At 40.9% G+C, this 12,037-nt stretch overlaps 1 protein-coding gene across 1 annotated transcript in view; it reads right to left on the bottom strand.

Annotated features, from left to right (window-relative positions):
- The window catches only part of CCDC175 (coiled-coil domain containing 175), a 75,218-nt gene that overhangs the window by 56,647 nt on the left and 6,534 nt on the right, over positions 1–12,037 (bottom strand). The window contains exons 4-5 of the mRNA XM_059059660.2: positions 10,275–10,410; positions 7,406–7,634 (exon numbers count right to left, since the gene is read on the bottom strand). Of these exons, the coding sequence (XP_058915643.1) occupies positions 7,406–7,634; positions 10,275–10,410 (365 nt within the window). The remainder of the gene's footprint in view (positions 1–7,405; positions 7,635–10,274; positions 10,411–12,037) is intronic.

Below are 12,037 nucleotides of genomic sequence, written 5' to 3'. Positions count from 1 at the left end.
ATCCAAAAACAACAGAATACACATTTTTCTCAAGTGCCCATGGAACATTCTCCAGGATAGATCATATCTTGGGTCACAAATCTAGCCTTGGCAAATTTAAGAAAATTGAAATCGTATCAAGTATCTTTTCTGACCACAATGCTATGAGACTAGATATCAATTACAGGAAAAGATCTGTAAAAAATAAAAACACATGGAGACTAAACAATACACTACTTAATAACGAAGTGATCACTGAAGAAATCAAAGAGGAAATCAAAAAGTACTTAGAAACAAATGACAATGGATATACGACAACCCAAAACCTATGGGATACAGCAAAAGCAGTTCTAAGAGGGAAGTTTATAGCAATACAATCATACCTTAGGAAACAGGAAACATCTCGAATAAACAACTAACTTTGCACCTAAAGCAATTAGAGAAGGAAGAACAAAAAAACCCCAAATTTAGCAGAAGGAAAGAAATCATAAAGATCAGATCAGAAATAAATGAAAAAGAAATGAAGGAAACAATTGCAAAGATCAATAAAAGTAAAAGCTGGTTCTTTGAGAAGATAAACAAAATTGATAAACCATTAGCCAGACTCATCAAGAAAAAAAGGGAGAAGACTCAAATCAATAGAATTAGACATGAAAAAGGAGATGTAACAACTGACACTGCAGAAATACAAAGGATCGTGAGAGATTACTACAAACAACTCTATGCCAATAAAATGGACAACCTGGAAGAAATGGACAAATTCTTAGAAATGCACAACTTGCTGAGACTGAACCAGGAAGAAATAGAAAATATGAACAGACCAATCACAAGCACTGAAATTGAAACTGTGATTAAAAATCTTCCAACAAACAAAAGCCCAGGACCAGATGGCTTCACAGGTGAATTCTATCAAACATTTAGAAAAGAGCTAACACCTATCCTTCTCAAACTCTTCCAAAAGATAGCAGAGGGAGGAACACTCCCAAACTCATTCTATGAGGCCACCATCACCCTGATACCAAAACCAGACAATGACATCCCAAAGAAAGAAAACTACAGGCCAATATCAATGATGAACACAGATGCAAAAATCCTCAACAAAATACTAGCAAACAGAATCCAACAGCACATTAAAAGGATCATACACCATGATCAATTGGGGTTTATTCCAGGAATGCAAGGATTCTTCAATATATGCAAATCAATCAATGTGATACACCATATCAACAAACTGAAGAAGAAAAACCATATGATCATCTCAATAGATGCAGAGAAAGCTTTTGACAAAATTCAACACCCATTTATGATAAAAACCCTGCAGAAAGTAGGCATAGAGGGAGTTTCCTCAACATAATAAAGGCCATATATGACAAACCCACAGCCAGCATCGTTCTCAATGGTGAAAAACTGAAACCATTTCCACTAAGATCAGGTACAAGACAGGGTTGCCCACTCTCACCACTCTTATTCAACCTAGTTTTGGAAGTTTAAGCCACAGCGATCAGAGAAAATAAAGAAATAAAAGGAATCCAAATAGGAAAAGAAGAAGTAAAGCTGTCACTGTTTGCAGATGACATGATACTATACATAGAGAATACTAAGGATGCTACCAGAAAACTACAAGAACTAATCAATGAATTTGGTAAAGTAGCAGGATACAAAATTAATGCACAGAAATCTCTGGCATTCTTATACACTAATGATGAAAAATCTGAGAGTGAAATTAAGGAAACACTCCCATTTACCATTGCAACAAAAAGAATAAAATATCCAGGAATAAACCTACCTAAGGAGACAAAAGACTTGTATGCAGAAAACTATAAGACACTGATGAAAGAAATTAAAGGTGATACAAATAGGTGGAGAAATATACCATGTTCTTGGATTTGAAGAATCAACATTGTGAAAATGACTGTATTACCCAAAGCAATCTACAGATTCAATGCAATCCCTATCAAATTACCACTGGCATTTTTTACAGAACTAGAACAAAAAATTTCACAATTTGTATGGAAACACAAAAAACCCCGAATGGCCAAAGCAATCTTGAGAACGAAAAATGGAGCTGAAGGAATCAGCCTCCCTGACTTCAGACTATACTACAAGGCTACAGTAGTCAAGACAGTATGGTACTGGCACAAAAACAGAAATATAGATCAATGGAACAGGATAGAAAGCCCAGAGATAAACCCACACACATATGGTCATCTTATCTTTGATAAAGGAGGGAAGGATATACAGTGGAGAAAAGACAGCCTCTTCAATAAGTGGTGCTGGGAAATCTGGACAGGTACATGTAAAAGTATGAAGTTAGAACACTCCCTAACACCACACGCAAAAATAAACTCAAAATGGGTTAAAGACCTAAATGTAAGGCCAGACACTATCAAACTCTTAGAGGAAAACATAGGTAGAACACTCTATGACATAAATCACTGCAAGATCCTTTTTGATCCATCTCCTAGAGAAATGGAAATAAAAACAAAAATAAACAAATGGGATCTAATGAAACTTAAAAGCTTTTGCACAGCAAAGGATACCATAAACAAGACCAAAAGACAACCATCAGAACGGGAGAAAATATTTGCAAATGAAGCAACGGACAAAGGATTAATCTCCAAAATTTATAAGCAACTCAGGCAGCTCAATAGCAAAAAACCAAACAACCCAATCCAAAAATGGGCAGAAGAACTAAATAGACATTTCTCCAAAGAAGATATACAGATTGCCAACAAACACATGAAAGAATGCTCAACATCATTAATCATTAGAGAAATGCAAATCAAAACTACAATGAGATATCATCTCACACCGGTCAGATTGGCCATCATCAAAAACTCTAGAAACAATAAATGCTGGAGAGGGTGTGGAGAAAAGGGAACCCTCTTGCACTGCTGGTGGGAATGTAAATTGATACAGCCACTATGGAGAACAGTATGGAGGTTCCTTAAAAAACTACAAATAGAACTACCATATGACCCTGCAATCCCACTAGTGGGCATATAGCCTGAGAAAACCATAATTCAAAAAGAGTCATGTACCAAAATGTTCATTGCAGCTCTATTTACGATAGCCAGGACATGGAAGCAACCTAAGTGTCCATCAACAGATGAATGGATAAAGAAGATGTGGCACATATATACAATGGAATATTACTCAGCCATAAAAAGAAATGAAACTGAGTTATTTGTAATGAGGTGGATAGACCTGGAGTCTGTCATACAGAGTGAAATAAGTCAGAAGGAGAAAAACAAATACCATATGCTAACACATATATATGGAATCGAAGAAAAAAAAATGTCATCAAGAGATTAGTGGTAGGACGGGAATAAAACACAGACCTACTAGAGCATGGACTTGAGGATATGGGGAGGGGGAAGGGTAGGCTGTGACGATGTGAGAGAGTGGCAGGGACATATACACACTACCATATGTGAATTGGATAGCTAGTGGGAAGCTGCTGCATAGCACAGGGAGTTCACCTCTGTGCTTTGTGACCACCTTGAGGGGTGGGATAGGGAGGGTGGGAAGGAGGTTGATGCAAGAGGGAAGAGATATGGGAACATATGTATATGTATAAGTGATTTACTTTGTTGTAAAGGAGAAACTAACACACTATTGTAAAACAGTTATACTCAAATAAAGATGTTAAAAAAATGAAGTTAGAAATTCAATCATTCAATACAGTAATAGTATAGAGTGCCTACAACATGCAAGAGGCACTGATCCTGATGCTAGAATTTAGCAATTAAAAAAAACAGACAAAATCCCTGCGTGGTGGAGCCTTCCTTTTGGTGGGCAAAGGTCAGATCCCATGCCACTACTGACCATTGTTTCAGCCCATGGGGAAGTAAAGAAAAGGGACAAGGCTCTCCCCACTCCTAACGTACACTGCCCTGCACATCGTCCCTCCCCTGTGTCCATGCAGACACATCCCACTTTCTGCTCCTATAACTTCAGTGAACCCCTCCAGTGTGGGGCTTCCAGACTGCTCAGAGAGAAAGTCCAGCAGAGGGCTGGAAACAGTGGGTGAAATGAAGTCCTCTCATCATTGCTGTGGGTAGAGAATGAAAACAGGAAAACCCCTTTTGGTCCTTGTTGTCCTGATTCTATTTCATTTCAATAACAAAAAAATCCAAGCAAGGTCTAGTCCAATGATAGGAGTCAGGAATTTCAGTTGACTCCACTACTGCAGTGCAGGCTAACAGCTGGCTTCATCCCTGGAAAAGGTCCAGGGAACCAGGCTTTTACAAATTCTGTTTAGTGGCTGCAGACTGCCCAAGGGACTCTTTGCCAGTGACTTCACAAAGTGCCTGTTCTGAGGATGACTAGGGCTGAGGTGTCTATACTTAAGAAAAATGATCCATGGTTTTAGTGTAAAACTGTTTCTGAAGACAGGGGCACTTTAAAGGATAGAGACTCTCAGACCTGACTGGAACTTATGAATAGTCTTATCATGAAACCAATCATCCCAAGAACCAAATTGAGATGAAGGAAGAGAGCAGGGCAAAACCATTAAAAGAATGAGGAAGGGGACAAAGCCATTGGAGAAAAACAGGATACTCTAAAAACTGGTTAGGGGCTTCCCTGGTGGCACAGTGGTTAAGAGTCCGCCTGCCAACGCAGGGGACACCGGTTCGAGCCCTGGCCTGGGAAGATCTCATATGCCACAGAGCAACTAAACCCGTGCACCACAACTACTGAGCCCACGTGCCATCACTACTGAAGCCCGAGCGCTTAGAGCCTGTGTGCCACAACAAGAGAAGCCACAGCAATGAGAAGCCCACGCACCACAATGAAGAGCAGCCCCCGCTCGCCACAGCTAGAGAAAGCCCGAGCATAGCAACGAAGACCCAATGCAGCCAAAAAAAACCACCCAAAACTGGTTAGAATCAAATAGGCCCAGGACAGTGGAAGATTTGACTTCCAGTAGACCTTAAGCCTCATTATACACTCATTGTAATATATTAGCATATGCTAAATGACATACCCACAGGGCACCATGGCAGTTCCCAGGCTGACCATAAAAGGCCAGAAAGAAGGCAATGGCCCAGTTCCTGGAAATCCTCACCCCCTTCCCCAAAATACTGCAATAGAACATTCCTCCCACTTGTTATCATATAAAACTACGCAGCCCGTAAAAACTAACCACCCGCACACTCTGAGGCCACTCTCCCTTTCTGAGACAGGTCAGCGTTCTGCCTAAGGAATGTGTATCTCACTAAATAAACTTGCTTTCCCTTTACTTTGTCTCACTCTTGAATTCTTTCCTTTGTGAAGCCAAGCACCCTCACTTGGCAGTCTGTCCCAGGGGCTTGCACTTCCCAGGGAGTGATACTTCTCGCTTGCATCAAAATGTTGATCACTGCCAGATTGTATTCTACTAAATTTTAATTAAGACTCAAGAAGTGCAATTTAATAAATGTTCTTTTCTTTCTTTATACATATATATATATCTTTATGCATATTTAATATAGCAGAGTCGCAAGCCCAGGTCCAATTTCCTGTATAGTTATGCCAGTTATGCAGAAGACAGCACCAGGAGCTCAACAGCAATTTCCATCCTGGGCTAGGCCCTCACTGCACTGAGGAAAAGAAGGCTGCTGCTAGAACACCTAGCACGGAGATAGCCCTGCTTCCCCTGGGGCAACCGGAAGCAGAACAAAGAGGAATCAATCAGAGGCCATTCTGAGGGTGAATTATTTAGAATTCAGGATGCAGTAGCTATCACCACTGACCCTCACAAAATTGCTGGTCTCAAAATACCCTTCTCTGTTGGGGCTGTGGACAAAAAAATGTGGCCTGCCATTTCAATAAACAACAAATGTTGCTCACCATCAAGCCATCAGCCACTGTGCAGCCTCAGCCTGAGGGTGTGCCCTGAGGGGCTTCAGGATGGAGAAAAACAGGATACTGACCCTAGGTAGTTAAGATGCATATCAAAGGAATGATTTCAATGAGCCCAGACTCTTGCATCTTTCCATACATAAAAAAGCACTAAGGGCTTGCCTAGTGGCGCAGTGGTTGGGAGTCCGCCTGTCGATGCAGGGGGTTCGGAGGATCCCACGTGCCGCGGAGCGGCTGGGCCCGTGAGCCAGGCCACAGCAGTGAGAGGCCCGCGTACCGCAAAAAAAAAAAAAAAAAATCACTAAAATCATTACCTTGAGATGCCTGTCTTTTTGTGATTAGCAATAATCTTTTGATGTTGAACTATCTGGTTTTTCCCAGCGAAAACGTCTACATATCCTGGCTCCTCCATTACGACTTTGGAACACTTCCTCAGAACTATCTGAGAGGCTGCCTTCCCAGGCTACAGTCCTCAGTAAGGTCCTCAAATACAACATAATTCACAACTTCTAGGTTGCGCTTTTTTTTTTTTTTTTTTTCAGTCGACAGGGCCCTTGGCTCTGCCTAGATCCTCTGCAGGCCTCTCCTCTTGGATTCATTCAGTAAGAGGCACAAGTTCTGAAACCAAGCAGTACACTCTGGGATTCCTGGGCACAAAAGTCTTTCCCTGTCCCCTGTTTCTTGTTTGTAGGAAATAAGTTTTAGTCAGCCTCCATGACCTTCCCTGAGTTCCAAAGAGCAGGTTTAAACAGTTGCTAATCAGGGAAGGGAGGGGATCCAGAGACAAGGGAGAAGCAGTGAGGAAACAATAGTGCAACCTTGGGGCAGGGTCCTGGTTCCTCCTCAAGGGACACACATAACAATATCTTTGAGCTCTTCTTATAGCACTAAAACCTGCACCAAATGGAAGATGCTAACTATCTGTTGAAGCACTCTTCATTCCAGAGAGAAGGTCACAGTTCGATAACCTTCAGAACCGCAGAAGCCATCACCAGACCACCAGACTCCAGATGATCTCTGGGCTGAAGGGATGCAGGCCCCACACGTGCCCTGATCCTTATCAGCAACCCTTCCCCTCACAACCCACCCACCCACCCAGGCTGGGGACACACAGTTTTGAGGGCATTAACCCGCTGTAGCCCCCTTTTCTCGGCAAAGCAATAAAGCTATTCTTTTCTACTTCACCCAAAACTCTGTCTCTGACTCAATGGGGTGACGGTGCACAGAGTTCGGGTTTCGACATCAGTTCCGGCAGAGCTGAACTCACTGATCCTGTCTGCAGAGACAACCAAGTGACACAGAAACAAATTCCTAGTCCCTACAGTGCTGCATATAAGCAAGGGGCCACCCCAGTGTTACCACTCATGTCACTCATATTCTTTCCCATGAACTCAGATGCCGCTACACAATCAAACATCTTCCCCACGGGCTCCAGTGTCCTTGAGCCTCTGCTCTATTCCTGCGGAAGATACCACGGGAATGCTTGCTAGCTTCAAGGACAAATAAGTGATTTCTCATTTCCTGCCCTCAATTCTGTACAATTCTGTATTTAAAAAAAAAAATAAATCATGCCACTTACCTCTTGACTCAATTTTTGTTTTTTTTCCAAATATTCAGCTTTTTCTCTTTCCATTTGCTCCTCTACTTCTTGAATATATCTTTTTTGCAATTCTAGTTCTTTCTTCTCTGAGTTAATTTTGGTATCAGTCTCACTGATGTAAACCGTGGTAGTGGCTTTTTCTTTCATCACATGGTTGAGTGACAGGACAACATTTTCATAATGCCTCGCTAGTTCCTCTTGCTGTTCACTAGGAGAAAAAGAATCGTTCTTGGCATGAAAAGGATGGCTTTCCAGGAAGAAATTTAAAGTCTGTTTGATGAGATGAACCACCATAAAGAGGGAAATTTAACGAATACTTATTTTAGAGTTGAATTTGTGATTGTTTAAAGTTGGTTGAGATGAAGGACAGAAGCAAATACAAGTGTCAACCTTGCAACTCTTTATCACTGCAAAAGTGATAAAGAAAAAAGTGATAAAAAGTCCTGCCTCACCCCACCCATTCTCACACACCAGGTAGTAACTATGGGATATTTTGGTTTAAAACATACAATGATTCAAAAACAGTTTTGAACAGGTGGATGGAATCTGGCCGGACAAATGGTTTGATATGTAGCATTGCCATAGCTATGTTATCATCCTGAGATATGCAGTTTAAGCCAAGGCAAGATAAACATTCCACCACTCTTCCAGCCACCTTCTGATGCCATTGCCCTGCAGAGAAGGCCCAGGAGAAGAAAGCTAATCCTCCTCTGATGGAAAGGAGCTAGGGAGGAGGATCTGAGTCTGTCTTCACTGCTCAGAGGGTGCTTGAAATCTAATTTGAACCACTTATCTTCTCACAGCTGTAGCCAAATCTGAGTTCAAGAGGAGACATTAACTTCACATATCCATTGCTGGCCACACCCACCTTAAGATTGTGAGAAACATGTACCCCAAGGCTAACAATAAAAGATTTGGAGGAAGGACAATTGGTGACATTTCTCTATTTTCCTTTTTTCAAAGCTCCTGCAATGTAATGACTTTTTTCTTTTTCTAATCTCCAAGGCTAAACACTCTAGTTCAGGCGGATTGTGTGAAAAGCTCAGGAAAATGGAAACAGGTTGTTGGTAAGTTTATTTTCCAGAAGTCAACTCTACCACAGAAAGGCAATTAAAAGAAGCTCAGGCTAGATGGGGCCAGATAATGCCTGCTTTGTAGGTTTAGTAGAGGAAGCCTTCTAAGAATGGAGCAAACTAAGGATTGAGTAGCCTTAAGGGAGCAAAGCAAAACAAAACAAATCAAATCAATACACCTGACTAGGTGTATTATGCTGGGTTGGGAGACCTCTCAGAAACGGAATGTAGGACCCAAGGAAATCCCCCTCCCCAGTTTCTGAGGACCGTGTCCAGTTTTTGAGGAGTGTCCAGGAGAGTATCACTTGTCAGAGAGTGTGGGCACCTTGATATACATCTTTCTTTGCAAAATGGATACAATAAGTGATTGTAGCTTGATGATGCTAGCTCATCAGGCAACCCATGTTATGTTCATTTGTAATTTGACTTTCCATAAAGATTTCTCTAGAGCAGTGATTCTCAAAGTGTGGTCAGGACCAGCAGCATCTAGGAACTTGTTAGAAATTCAAATTCTTACCCCCATTCCCCAGACCTACTAAATCAGAAATCTGGGGTGGAGGTCCCAGTAATTTAACAAGCATTCCAGGTGATTCTGATGTACACTCAAGTTTAAGAATCACTGGTCTATAGGGGTGTGATGGTGCTGGTCAGTTGATATGAGTATTCCAGCCTGGATATTATCTTCCTTGTTATTAGTTTAGAAATTGATAGTCTAGTTTTGATAGTGGTCTCTGGTGATTGCGGCTAGCATGCCCCATGCACAAATCTGTACTGTGAATCCCTAAGAGGAGTTAGAGTATGCAGTCTTTCTCAAACTTATGTGATCATGAACTTTCTTTTTCATGGAGCATCTCCCAGAATAGGTGTTCTGAGGGCCTACTTTGAGAACCTGTCCCTGGGCCTTGAGGTCCCCACCTAATTCCTGATGTTTTGATATCTTGTGCACCAAGCAACCTTCTGATTCTTTTAGCATCCCAAGAAGATTTTTTCACTATAATGAGGGCTCTTTGAGTATTTCTTACTCCAACAAACTGAAAGTCTGACATTTATACATTACTTTTGAGAATTTACTTGTAGTACTGAGTTATTCTTCAGGGTGTTTTTTTCTATCAGAATATCTCTTCCTCAGTGGGCTGGGTAAGTCAAGATTTGTAATCTCCATTTCATAGATGGAGAAAACGAGGCCCACAGAGGGGCAAGTGCTAACAACACAGCTGAGGAATAAAGAAAAGAAACTAACAGGTGTCAGCTCTCATTTAATTGAAGGTAAAATCTAGAACCAAGCCCATTTTCAACCCTCCAGTAGACTATAACTGAATGTCTTTAAGGAACTAAGCTAGCTACAATATATCTGGTTTGATATTATATTTGCAACACAATACCCAGCAAAATTTCTTGCTTTGGCGGTTGAGATTTGTAAACTTAATTTTACTAAAAATGAAATGAAAACCACTGTGTGTCTCTACCTTTGGAGGTGGGGTGCGAGGCACTGTGTGATTGACACACAGTAGTTGCTGCTGGGAAGCTGAATTCCCTCTGAAATTTTACAGGTCTCCTGGCTGCAGTGGTAGAAGAGTTTCTGCTCTCTTCCCAGCTCTCTGCAGCCATCACACACCCCTCATCAGCCCAGTCATCTTCTATAAGTGATCTCTACTGCTTAACTTGCCCTGAACCAGTTCGGACCAGAGGACAGTCCCTTAGGAAAGATTTCCCACTTTAGCCCCAGCCCCTGACTCCCTCAAATACTAAAAAAAAAACCACCCCAAAAAACCTACCCCAGAGCTTTATTAATTTTTTTCAGATCAAGTATTTTCTTCTTCAGAAACTCTATTTCATCATTTATCCTTGTAATTTTCATGTGTAATTGATTTATCTCAACAAGATTTAATCTTCGGGCATCACTGACACATTCTTAAAAGTAAGTGGAAGAAATGTTACTCAGTTATTTGAGAAACTGCACAATTGTAGATACTGACTTTTCAAATAATAAACAAATTATGTCTTTCTTTGAAATATTCTTCTAATTATGTTCCTGGATCAGACACCTCTTAATCACCCCTTTGGACCCTCTCAATCTTACCTATCAATTATTTCTCTTATTTCAGCTGCTGCTATGGTCGGTGACCAGCTTTCTGTGAGCTCTGCACAATTTCAGGCTGGTGTAGTCTGATAGCACCTGATTCCTGCCTGTTCTATCCACTTCTCACCTGTCTAGAACTTCCTTGTCACCTCTACCATGGGACTTCTTTAGACACTCACACCCACCATGCATGTGTAACTGAAAGTTTGGGAGGTGTGGCAAGCATTGGACCAATGGTAGACAGGAGCCACTGCCTAGGTGTTCCTGCGAAGAGGTAACACTTTGTCTTGAGGGTATATTCTCATACTCAACTAGCTGCTGTCAGCGGCAGTCAACATCATATTGCACGCCATATTAGCTCTCCCTTCTCCCTGCTTTGGTTCCTTATCCCACCCTCCTCCTCTTTGGATTGTATGTCCCAATAAAATAATAGTGCAAAAGCCATTGCTTCTGGCTGTGCTTTCAAAGGAACCCAGTGTGTTAAAGAACTAATTACTCATTAATAAATAACAAATCAGTGTAATCACATAAGACTTCAAAGGATCCTCAGCACTTGATAGATACATTAAAATGCATGAATTTTTGAACACTGCTGTTTAGAAATGGATACTGGGCCATCCATTTCTATGCAACAAATTCCCTAGAAACTGGCTGGTAGCTCCCCTGAGTTAGATTATTTTTTTGTAGGCTACAAGTTAAATTGCTCATTGTAGCAGGGCTTTTCAAACTTTATGTCTTGAATATGCACGTGTCACCTGGGGATATTGTTGAAATACAGATTTTGATATAGTAGATCAGAGGTGGACCTAGATATTCTGCATTTTGTAATAAGCTCCCAGGTGATACTGATGCTGCTGACCCAAGGACCATATTTCAAGTTGAAAAGCTTTAAAACACAAGGCCAATTAAATTTACTTGGCTAAGTATTCATTGTGTATCAAGGACCTTACAAGCTAGCATGGTATTTCTTTTTCCTTCTAAAATATTTTTCCTGCTTATAAAAGCAACCCAATCTGGACAGTAAAAAAAAAAAGGGCAACCAAAGAAAATAAAACAAAAACATTCTTAATTCTGCCTTGAGCACAGATTAAGTCTTATTTTTTATCTGCATGTAGGAGTTTGTTGTATTTTTCCTGCCAAATTGTTTTATAACTAACTATGTCACTCAGGGTCTAATCAGGAGATAGAAATCTTATATTGAATAGGGAAATTTTAATATAAAGAATTATTAACTGTAGCAGAGAATTAGAGTAATGAGGGAATGAATACTAAGAAAGTAAAGAGAACTCTAAAGACTTTAGGAATACTAGGCACAAGGAGCAGCCCTACAGGGACTGTAGGAAGCAGCACCTCCAGACCTGAGATCTAGACCTCATTGAAGAGGTCTGTGGCTCACTGGATGGCAAAGAAATTCATGAAATGTTCCGCTGGCAGAACTTACTAGAAATATAGCTTCTG

This window comes from Kogia breviceps, chromosome 3 (genome assembly GCF_026419965.1).
Source record: "Kogia breviceps isolate mKogBre1 chromosome 3, mKogBre1 haplotype 1, whole genome shotgun sequence".
Lineage (NCBI taxonomy): Eukaryota > Metazoa > Chordata > Mammalia > Artiodactyla > Physeteridae > Kogia > Kogia breviceps.
Note: the sequence above shows the minus strand (reverse complement) of the source record. Positions and strands in the feature narration are given on the sequence as shown.